General features: G+C 39.6%; 1 protein-coding gene across 2 annotated transcripts in view; it reads right to left on the bottom strand.

The window, feature by feature from the left end:
* The window catches only part of paip2b (poly(A) binding protein interacting protein 2B), a 118,804-nt gene that overhangs the window by 19,334 nt on the left and 86,824 nt on the right, over positions 1-12,646 (bottom strand). For both annotated transcript variants that reach the window (XM_073042082.1, XM_073042081.1), the window contains one exon: positions 1,394-1,567. In XM_073042082.1, the coding sequence (XP_072898183.1) occupies positions 1,394-1,567 (174 nt within the window). The remainder of the gene's footprint in view (positions 1-1,393; positions 1,568-12,646) is intronic.

Here is a 12,646-nt window from a genome sequence, read left to right as displayed (position 1 = left end):
AATAAACTCAGCATTAGCCATATCATACGCCATAGGCGCTTCGATTACTGGGGCCAGCTTTAATAGTAATTAGATATTATCTCGCGGGCCAAAGATAATTCCACCGCGGGCCGGATTTGGCCCGCGGGCCTTGAGTTTGACATATATGATTTAAGGTGAGGGGCTAATTTCAAATGAGATATGAGGGCAAGTTTTTTCCCCCTCTTAAACAGCAGTGGATGCCTGGAATACGCTGCCTGGGGTGGTGGTAGAGGAAGATACATTAAGGACTTCTAAGAGACATTTAGATGGACAAAAGAAAGTGAGGAAAATAGGATATAGACATTGTGTACGGAGAAGTCATTGGCTTAGGTAGCCATTTGACTAGTAATAAAATTGGTACAGCACAACATTGTAGGTGTGGGGGCCCATTTCTGTGCTGTACTGTTCTATGTTCCAACTGTACTGCTGGAATGAAACAACAAATTTCACATCATATAAAAGTGAATATGATCATGACTGATCTACACTGGCCTGAAAATTCCTCTTGTGCTATTTCTCCACACCCCTCTACTCCTTGATCTGGCAAATATTTATCCACCTCCACTTTAAATACTACTAATTCAGCTTTACCATCCACTCAGACAGAGAATCTTGGCGATTCACCACTCACTTGAGAAGAAATTTCTACATACTCCAATTTTCAATGGCCAGACCCTCACCTTGAACTTATATTCTCTTGGGTATCAGTTCTTGCCTCCATTTTCTATTAACCACCTTCAGGTGTGTGCTCATGGACACCAAAATAAGTAGGATATATTCCAATGATAATGTATGACTTATGCACAGGCATACACTGAGTACATGATTGAGAACTAGTAAATCCCTCGATGCCCACAAGTGTAGGAGTGCACTTAAAGAGAAGTTACAAGTGCAAGAAGAGGATAGGAGGTGGATTTAGCAAGCAAGGTGAGGCAAAATCCCAAGATATTCTATAGGTATATTAAAGATTTCTAGGGAGTGAACAAATCTCTTTGAAGATCAGAATGCCATCTGATTGTAGAACCAAAGGAAATGGAAGAGATTTTTAATGAGTCTTTCTGTTCGTTTTTACTGAGGAGAAAATGACAGAACAATGGAAAGAAGTGGGGGAAGCTGACCAAGTGGATTACCCTTGTTCCTATGTCCTGTGTTTGGTCACAAATTCTGCATGCATTACAATTTGAACATACAGACCCTAAAGAGTGCAGAAACATTTTTTTATATAACCATGCTGGGAAATTGGAAATTTGATTACAAAGCAAGACTATAAGAGCTGGGATTGTTGTGGTTAGAACAGAGAAAGATGAAAGAAAATTTGATGAAGTGACATTGCACACATTCAAATGGGTGCATTATTGTTTTTACTATTTACCACAAGATCCTCTGTCTTGTTGCTTTCACTTATGGATAGTCCATTCATTTGCTGTTGCATCTGGTTGATGCCTGGCAAATCCCGTTCTGGAATGAACCATTCCTGGTCTTCTTCATCCAGCATCTCCTGAAAACAACGCTCCAAGAATTCTTCCTCCCATAATTCCTCTTCTACCTGTGGACAAAAAATGTTAACAGTGAATACATATGCTGGTTTGTTCAATGCAATGTGACATTCAGCAGAGTGGGTGGGCATAACCATCTGCAATTTCTCTAGGCACAAGGTAATCAGAAATCACACTATAATGAAGCAATAAAATGTCAAAATGTGCTAGTGGAAGGGAAGAAATGGAGTGTAGAATGCATTGATGTGAGTTAAGCTCACTCCTGTGAATTGGTATATTGCTGATAGGCATTTGCCCAAAATCCCTTCTTGCACAATGATACCTAGTATACTAAGGAACAGCTCTGTGTGGTAAATAAGAGGAAAATGGAAATAAACCAGGTTTTGCTTGATACAATAGACAACAAAAAAAAACTTTTAATGGGCAGAGGAGGGAATACTGTATAACTGGTCAGATGTCCATATTCTATTTAGTTTAGAAGTACAGCACAGTAACTAACCCATCCCATCCCACCCAACTACAGTCCTGTGACCAAATAAACTACTAATCCATATCTCTTGGAAAGTGGAGCACACAAAGGAAACCCTTGCGGTCATGGGGAGAATGTAAGAACTTCTTTCAAAAAGCAGCAGGAACTGAACCACTAACTGCTAAGCGACCGTGCCGCCTTAGGCAGATAACTTTATGGCAAGATAAGAGCAGATGGTTATTGAACTTTGTTAAGCAGATGGGATAGGAGAGGAGTAATCAAATCACAAACAAGAGAAAATCTGCTGATGCTGGAAATCCAGAGGAGCACACACAAAATGCTGGAGGAACTCAGCAAGCCAGACAGCATCTATGGAAAAATGTAGTCAACGGTTCGGGCTGAAACCCTTTGGCAGAACTGGTGAAAAAAAACTGAGTAAATTTAAAAGGTGGAGGAGGGGAGAGAAAAAAACACCAGATGATAGGTGAAACTTGGAGGGGGAGGGATGAAGCATAGAGCTAGGAAGTTGATTGGTGAAAGAGACAGAAAGCCATGGAAGAAAGAAAAAGTGGCGGGGGGGGGGGGGGTTGGGAGGGAGGAGCACCACCAGAGGGAGGTGATGGTAGGCAAGGAGATAACATGAGAGAGGTACTGCTTCCAGTGGCAGGAGGACTGGTAACTAAAGGGCCACAATGAAAAATCCACGACATTAATAATTTTTCCAGATCAGATCAGGATTGCAGAAGCAGATTCATAAATAAGAATGCAGCAAACATTCTAAAAGAGAAGGAACAAGGAATCTGAATACTCTATAGCTCAGGTCCTAGAATCAGAGAATTATCGAAAATAAGGCATCTATTTAACACATCACATTAAATTCAAGTGAGACCCTATTCTCATCCATAGTCTTGTAGGCCACTGCACTTCACTTTGGGCTTTCGATAGCATTGAATTCAGATTCATAAACCTCCCATTTTTGTGCTATATTTTCCTTGATAACCATCAGGGTACTGAGTTAGATGTTCCTTAACTTTTGACAAATTTGTTTGGACTGAATCTTTATAATATTGTCCTTGAATATCTCAAAGTGTACAAACATACAATTATCTTCAAGTAGCTATTTATAGTTCATTTTTTCAGTAAGACTTAATTTATTTTGGAGAATATCACAGATTATGCCCTTCTGGACCTTCAAGCTACACTGCAACCCTGATTTAACCCTAAACTAATCACAAGCCAATTTACAATGACCTATTAACCTACTCGGTACATCTGTGGACTACAGGAGGAATCCATAGGACCTGGAGAAAACCCATGCATTCCATGGGGAGGACATATACAGACTCCTTACAGAGGATACCAGAAATGAACACCAAAACCCGAGTTGTAATAGTGTCATGCCAGTGCACACCCAGATGCAGTGGCCACTGCTGGGCCAATCAACAGTGTTTTTTTAAAAACGTCTTTTTTATGATTGTGAAACACTGCTGGAATGAAGAACTTAAAGTACCACAGGTCTACCCAATCAGTGAGTTGCTCACTGACAGAGGAGCTGGTCTTGGTGCAGCGGTGTCACTGCCTCCTACAGAAAGATGTCGGCGCACAAAGGCAGTGTGCAGTTTAACAGCAAGTGATTTTCTTGGACATTTTTCTTGTGATCGCAAGACCCTGTTGCACATTGGCAATGTAGAATACTGCAAATCTGGTTCACTGGTTTATTGGCAAGCTGGGGAGCTGCATGGCCAGGGCAGTAATGCAGACTAGGTCTCATGTCACGGTGTCACCTGCTACAGCTGCCCAGGAGAGAAAATGTTGGAGGTGGAGTGGCTGGATTGGGGGCTGGTTTTCCACCCCCACCCACCATTGGTGTTACCCTCCAGTGTGTTCACTCAGTGGAACACAAGCTGGATTGTGTTGATTGCTGCAGGCCTATTCTTGCTGACAACATCCACAGACTTAAGAACTTGGGCTATATTATGTTTTTTTGTGTGTGACTGTACATTTACTGTTTTTATATATGCTATACATGCCTTGTACATGACTGTTGGTACTATGTCTTGCACCTTGGCCTCAGAAGAATGCTGTTTCATTTGGCTGTTTTCATAGGTATTCATGAATGGTTACATAAAAATTAAACTTGAACTTGATTCATGTGAAATAAATGTGCTAGATCATGTTTGGCCAGGATTGCACCTTCTACAGAATATAAAAACATGGGCTGTTGAGGCTTCAAAAACCATTGGCGAGGCCTCACTTGGAGTATTCTGAGCAGTTTTGGGACCCTTATCTCAGAAAGGATGTGCCGACATTGGAGAGCGTTTAAAGGAGGTTCACAAAACTGATTCCGCGTTTGAAAGGCTTGTCCGATGAGGAGCATCTGCTGGCTCTGGGCCTCAACTCACTGGAATTTAGAGGAATGAGGGGTGACCTCATTAAAACCTATCAAATATTGAAAAGGCTTCAATAGAGTGGATGTGGAGAGGATGTTTCCAACAGTGGGACCAGAGGACACAGCCTGAGAATAGGACGTCCTTTTAGAACGAAAATGAGGAGGAATTTCTTTAGCCAGGGAGTGCTGAATCTGTGGCATTCATTGCCACAGGCAGGTGTGGAGCACAAGTAATATTGTGTATTTAAGGCAGGGGTTGATAGATTCCTGATTCCTAGATTCAGGGTATGAAGGGATACGGGGAGAAGACAAGATTAGGGCTGAGAGGAAAATTGGATCAGCTATGATGAAACAGCAGATCAGACTTGATGGCCCAAATGGCTTAATTCTGCTCCAGAATTTTATGGTCTTTTTCCCACACTATCTTGTTGAAGTTGTACAGTTCCCACTGGCTTGGAGAGAGTGCTGTTACAATCATATGGAGAGGTTCGCACCTCTAACCCAGCCAACTCTTTTCCCGTCTGACGCTCATGCTTTCTTTAAGGCTTTCCCAGTATCTCTGCCTACAATGACATAAAAAACAGCTTAAATAAAATCTTCTAAAGGTAATAAATTAAAAAGCATAACATGAATTAAGAACATGAGCATTAATTCATGAATGGGAAAATACATTTGCTTTGCTTACTTTTTAAAGAAGTCAGGTAGACTATACTGAACACTAACAAGAGAAAATCTGAAGATGCTGGAGTTCCAAGCAACACACACAAAATGCTAGAGGAACTCAACATGTCAGGCAGCATCTATGGGAAAAAGTACAGTCGATGTATCGGACTGAGACCCTTGAGTAGAACTCTTCACTGTCCTGCTGAAGGGTCTCGGCTTGAAGTTTTGACTGGGACCACAGCTGTTTACGATTTACGTCAACAATTTAGATGAAGGCATTGAGAATAACATCAGCAAGTTTGCTGATGATACTAAGCTGGGTGGCAGTGTGACATGTGATGAGGATGTTAGGAGAATTCAGGGTGACTTGGATAGGCTGGGTGAGTGGGCAGATACTTGGCAGATGACGTTTAATGTGAATAAGTGTGAGGTTATCCACTTTGGGAGTAAGAACAGGAAGGCAGATTATTATCTGAGCGGTGTAGAGTTAGGTAAGGGAGAAATACAAAGAGATCTAGGAGTCCTTGTTCATCGGTCACTGAAGGTGAACGAGCAAGTGCAGCAGGCAGTGAAGAAGGCCTTTATTACAAAGGGAATTGAGTACAAGAGCAAGGAAATCCTCTTGCATTTGTACAGGGCCCTGGTGAGACCACACCTGGAGTATTGTGTACAGTTTTGGTCTCCAGGGTTAAGGAAGGACATCCTGGCTATAGAGGAAGTGCAGCGTAGATTCACAAGGTTAATTCCTGGGATGTCAGGACTGTCTTACGCAGAGAGGTTAGAGACTGGGCTTGTACACGCTGGAATTAAGGAGATTGAGAGGGGATCTGATTGAAACATATAAGATTATTAAGGGATTGGACAAGATAGAGGCAGGAAATATGTTCCAGATGTTGGGAGAGTCCAGTACCAGAGGGCATGGTTTGAGAATAAGGGGTAGGTCATTTAGGACAGAGTTAAGGAAAAACTTCTTCTCCCAGAGAGTTGTGGGGGTCTGGAATGCACTGCCTCGGAAGGCAGTGGAGGCCAATTCTCTGGATGCTTTCAAGAAGGAGCTAGATAGGTATCTTATGGATAGGGGAATCAAGGGATATGGGGACAAGGCAGGAACCGGGTATTGATAGTAGATGATCAGCCATGATCTCAAAATGGCAGAGCAGGCTCAAAGGGCCGAATGGTCTACTTCTGCACCTATTGTCTATTGAAAGGGTGAGTTGCTTCAAGTTCCTGGATGTCAACATGGCTGAAGATCTATCCTGGGCACAACATATTGATATAATTATGAAAAAGGCATGTTGCCGGCTAAATTTCACTAAAAGTTGGAGAAGATTTGGTATGTCATCAAACACTCAAGCAAATTTGTAAACATGGAGAGTATTCTGACTGGTTGTGTATGGAGACAAAAATACATAGGATCAGAATAAACTTCAGAGGGTTATAGACTGAGCTGGCTCAACCCTCCCCACCTTCAAGGACATCTTTAAAAGGTGGTGCCTCAAGAAGGTGGCATCCATCATTAGGATATCCAAGATATGCCCTCTTTCATTACTACCATTAGAGGTACACACACTCACTCAGTGTTTTTGGAACAGCTTCTTCCCATCCGTCAAATTTCTGAACAATTCACAAACCCGTGACACCACCTAACTATATTGTGAGCAACACACACAAAATGTTGGAGGAACTCAGCAAGCCAGGCAGCATATATGTGAAAGAGTACAGTCAACATTTCGGGCTGAAACCCTTCGGCAGGAAGGGTTCTCTTTTTGCACTACTTATATATTTTTTATTGTAACTTATAGTAACTTTTTATATATTGCAATGTACTGCTGCTGCAAATTTCATGTGTCAGTGCTAATAAACCTGATTCTGATCCTACCTGCCGGCCAGCTCAGTAAGACTGCGAACCACTACTGGATTCAGTACTGCATTCAGCATTCACGAGGGAAATCATATGCTTCACTCCCTGACCTCCAGCACATTCCATGCTTCTGTGCAGCAGTATTCAGACCTAAAGACCGTGATGTGCACACTGCAGCTAATTTTCAATCCTCTGCCATACCACTGGCTTGAGATCAGACTAGCAGCCTGCTAGATTTACGGGAACATTGTTTAGGGAGCCAAACTGTGCATCCCACAAGTAGGCAAATGACTGAAGAAAGCAATGGTAAACACAAAAGGCACACTGACATCACTGACAGCTTTTCAGATTGTATTATGTATTTGAAAGGTGTAACAGTTCTTTGACTAGCCTGGTTACTGTGACATCATGCCATTTTTCAGTTCATTGGAAGCTATTTTGGGAAAACTCTAGTGCTAGACAACCTCAACTTCTGCAGTCAAAGCAGACAAAAACAATTCAAGGCACAGTGCCAATCTATTAACATTTTGAATGAGATTCACTGGTCTCAAAATGATGACAAGCTCTTAAAGCTCCTAATATATACAGTTCAGGCAGGGCAATACCAAGTAATGGAGAATGTTTCTTTTCTGGATATGATTATTTTCTGGGCTGGCCCCTCTCGTCGGTGCTGTCCTCTGGTGTTTGCTCAGTTGAAGACAAGCTGGACCAGGACAACATGCTGTGCATCATCAATCTATAGGCCATACTACTCAGGGACTTGGGTTATATTATTTTTTGTGGCTGTATGCTTTTCTGCTATCATAACTATATGAGCTATTCGTGCTGTGTGCTCTGTACTGTTGGTACTGTGTTTTGTACCTTGACCTTGGAGGAACGTTGTTTGTTTGGCTGTATTCATTTGTATGAGTGAATGACAATCGAACTTGAACTTCTTCACAGTTAAACACAGTACAAAGCACCAAGGGTGACTTTAAATAATGAGAAACCATGAAGGATCAAGCACAGTAAAGAATTCCATCATTCTAGACTATGCTAAAGATGTAACTGATGCACCATCAATAACTCTCGGAGACGTGAGGCGAGATATAGGCTTTTATTGGCTGGAAGAAAGAACAAGCAGCAATTGACCACCACACTACATCCTGGAGACTGAGGCCGGGGCTCAGTCTCCAATCGCCTTTATACCGGGGTCCGTGGGAGGAGCCACAGGAGCAGTCAGCAGGGGGGGCGTGTCCAGACAGGTATATGTAGTTCACCACAGTAACTCATTGGGAGAGTGCATGGTTTGAATGTAGGGGTCCGATTTTATCCCTAGCATCTTGATCCTAGTTAGTGTGAATTTATTAGGAGCATAGCCGTGCAACTAGTAGAGCGGTATTCCACTATGCAAGATACCAGACTTCATTCCTGACCTTGGGGGCTGTCTGTGGAGCTTGCACATCTCTATCAGGCAGAAAACAGAAAAGCCTCAAAGAACACACCACCCAATTCTTTTTTTGTAATTTATTTTTTTATTGTTCATCATCAAACATTTCCACAAGATGTATTTCAGACATTGTAAATATATATCATATAATCATATATATCACAAATCTCCACTAAGTATTTATCTGAGGTATACACTTATAGAAAAGAGTGGAAAGAAAAAACAAGCAAAAGGAAAGAACTATGTACAAGTAGGGAGTGATTTTTTTTTTCAACAGATTCATTGATTTGTGAGAATAAAATCAGGCCTATGAGGCATTATGTAGTTAAACCATTTTTCCCAGTATGAATCAAATTGTTCCAGCTTATGATTAACAGATGCTCTTATCTTCGCCATTTTGTAAATGTCCATTGTAATTTCCATCCATGTATTTAAAGTCGGGCTCTCCTGTGATAACCATTTCCTAGTAAGGGTCTTTTTACCAGCCACCAACAGTATATTCATTAAATATTTATCTCCTTTCAACCATTCTTGAGGTATATATCCAAAATATATGGTCTTACTCTCTAAGGGTATTTCACATTTCAAGATGTCTTGTAGGGCACTGTGTATCCCCCTCCAATAGTTTTTGATAACAGGGCAGTCCCAAAAAATATGACAATGATTTGCATGTTGAGTTCCACAATTTCTCCAGCAAACAAGGAGGTTACTATCATAATGGGATTTCTGAGAGGGTGTAATAAAATATCAAGTTTTTCCATCCAAATTCCCTCCATTTCTGTGAACTGGTACACTTCCATTGATATCTCCATATTGTTGTTCATTCTTCCTCAGATATAATTATCCCTCCTTCCTTCTCCCATTTTGTTTTAATGTATGAAGTCGAATGTGTTTTAAGATTTGACAACACCTTATACATGCTTGAAATGATTCTACTACCATTATCTGAATTATAAGCTTTTCTAAAGAGCTCTATCAAGCATGTACTTGCCTTGGTTACATTTTTAAGCGTCTTATTAGCATATTGTCGCATCTGTAAATACCGATAAAAATCTTGTTTTTCTATTAAGTGTTTCTCTTTAAGCATTTCAAAACTGAACAGTGTTCCTTCTTTCATTATGTTGCAAAGAACTGTTAGTCCTTTAGCTGTCCAGTCCTTAAATCTAGCATCCAATTTATTTGGTGTAAAATCCGAGTCATATGCACACCATTTAAGAATTGCAATATCTCCCTCTAGATTATATTCTTTTATAGTAGTTTTCCATATTTTAAGAGTCAATTTCACCCATGGGTTATCAATAGTATTTATGTACCTTTGCAGGTTGTTATCAGCCAAAATTGCTTGTATGGGGATGGGAAGTACCCGCTCATCAATGTTTTTCCATTGAGTGTCATATGATGGGTTGCACCAACATATCACAGCTCTCAACTGTGCTGCAAAATAATAATCCCTAAGAGAAGGTAGGCCCCATCCCCCCCCTTTCCTTTGCTAATTGCAAAGTTTTGAGATGAACTCTAGGCCTTTTACCCTGCCAAATATACCTTGATAGTATCTTGTTCCATTCATTGAATTGATTTTGATTAATCTCTATTGGTAGGGTCTGAAAGAGATATAACAGTCTGGGCAGTATATTCATTTTAATAGACTCAATCCTTGAACTGAGACTGAAAAAAGGAATCATGTTCCATCTTGCCACATCTTCCTTAATTTTTTTATATAAAGGCTGATAATTACATTCTGATAATTTTGCCAAATCTTTTGGCATAATGATGCTCAAATATTTGAAAGACTCTGTGTGCCATGCCCAGGGGTATCGACTTTCAATTTCTCTTGGTGGGCTACAGTAATATGAAAGTAATTGGGTTTTATCTATGTTGATCTTGTATCCTGATAATTGACCATATTGTTCAAAGGATTGCATCAATTTAGAGTATGTTGGTTGCCCTGGATAGATCAAAATGTCATCCACATAACAAGCCAATTTATGCTCTGTCCCTTTAATAGTAATTCCCCAGATATCTTCATTTTGTCTGATGTATTGAGCTAATGGTTCCAGATATAACGCGAAGAGTAGCGGTGACCATGCACAACCCTGCCTCGTGCCCCTTTCTAGGGTAAGACTATTTGATAAATATCCATTGATTTTAATCCTAGCAGTAGGATTGTCATATAGTGACTGTGTAGTTTTAATAATTGTGTCTTGGAAACCAAATCTATTAAAACTCTAAAGAAAATTCCAAATAACCGAATCAAATGCTTTTTCAGCATCCACGCTTATCACTATTGCTTCGATTTTATTTTTTTGTATATGATCCATAATGTGACGTGTCCTTCGTATATTGTCTTGTGTCTGGCCATTGTCGTATAAAACCTGTCTGATCGTTACGTATCAGTATGGGTAGAAACTCCTCTAATCTTTTGGCCATGATGGAGGTAAATAATCTATAATCTACATTAAGACCAGATATTGGTCTAAATGACCCACATTCCATTTTATCCTCGCCTTCTTTCGGTATAGCTGAGACTATTGCTTCCTTCCAACTGGGTGGCATTTGTGCCTTTTTTAGAGCCCAGTTTGGTGTGGGGAGTAAAACAGGAATTAACTCATTTTTAAATTCTTTGTACCACTCTGCCATATACCCATCTGATCCTGGTGACTTGCTTAATTTAAGCCTACTAATTGCAGCTTTTAATTCAATTTCAGTTATGTCAGCAGTCATCATTCTATTTTGTTCTTCGCTTAAAGTGGGTAACTCTAGAGAATTCAAGAAGGTGTCAATTTGGGTTATACTTCCCCCTGGAACTTTGGAATATAGCGTTTTGTAAAACACTTCAAAAGCTTCTTGAATTTCACTTAGCTTATTTTTTATCATTTTCATTCTTGGGTCCCTAATTCTATGAATTGTTTTTTCTGCTATTTTTTTTTCCAGTTTCCACACCACTATTTTCATAGATTTCGATCCACTTTCATAATGTCTCTGTTTCAGAAACATTAAGTTTTTCCTGATTTCTTGCGTAGCCAAACTATTTATTTCATTCCTAATTCTTTTAATTTCCCCTAATGTATCCTGTGCCAAATTCAATTTGCTTTTTTCTCTAGTTCCTTCAGCCTACTTTGTAATTCCTCTAATGTTTTATTCCTTATTTTTTTCTTATATGAAGATATCACTATAATTTTCCCTCTTAAGACCACCTTCAGAGTATCCCATAAAATTTGAAGTGAAACCTCTCCATTATCATTAAATTCTAAGTAGAGACCAATTTCGTTTTTAATTTGTTCCTTAAAGTATGGATCATTGAGTAGACTTGAATTTAGTGTCCAAATAGTATTCTTTGGTTGGAGGTCAAAATCAACAGATAAATATATAGGTGCATGGTCACTTACATCTATTGTCCCAAATCCACAGGTGTTTATTTTGTCTTTGTCTTTTCCAAATGTTATGAAATGGTCGATTCTTGTATATACAGAATGGGGGGCAGAATAATGAGTGTAATCCCTTCTGTTGGGGAAAAGGTCCCTCCATATATCAATTAAACCAACATCCTCAAAAAGTGTATTAACTTTCTTATGTAAAGATTTTGTTTCATAGGTTTTTCTATTGGAAAAGTCTAAGTTTGGTTGTAATTGTAAATTTAAGTTGTCCCCACATATCAGGAGACTTTCTGTTTCCATTACCATAATATCAGTAATTTTCTGAAAGAAACCAATATCACTTCCCGGGGGTGCATATGTATTCAATAGAGTAACTGAATTGCCGTCTATATTCCCCCTTACCAGAATATATCTGCCCTCTTTATTTCCCATTTCGAATACTTTTTCAAAATTTAGTTTACTTGAGATAAGAATAGCAACTCTTCTCCTATGTCCTGATTTATATGAGGAGAAAAACAGATTAGTGAAGCCTATTCTCTTTAGTTTTTTTATGCTCATTATCACTAAAATGAGTTTCCTGTAAATATACTACATGGGCTTGTTCTTTTTTCATTTTTGATAAAATTCTCTTACATTTGATTGGATTTAATAGCCCATTGACATTAAAAGAATTGAATTTTACCTTGTCCTTAGCCATCTGTATTTATCTGTCAATGTATCATTGAAATTAGAATAAAACTTAATCGATCTACTCCCTGAACAAATAAGAACCAAGAAACGCAAATAATAACAAAAATGGCAACGAACATGTGATTCCAAGGCTGAGGTCTCTAGTAGATGACCCTGCGTTGAGCTAGAGGAAATATCTAGCTGTGGGGGATAACCCCTCCTACTTGTGAGTTGAGGGCCCCCATTGCAGTATTCATAAAAGTCAGTGAACAAAT

This window comes from Hemitrygon akajei, chromosome 4 (genome assembly GCF_048418815.1).
Source record: "Hemitrygon akajei chromosome 4, sHemAka1.3, whole genome shotgun sequence".
Lineage (NCBI taxonomy): Eukaryota > Metazoa > Chordata > Chondrichthyes > Myliobatiformes > Dasyatidae > Hemitrygon > Hemitrygon akajei.
This window is presented reverse-complemented; position numbering and strand designations above follow the sequence as displayed.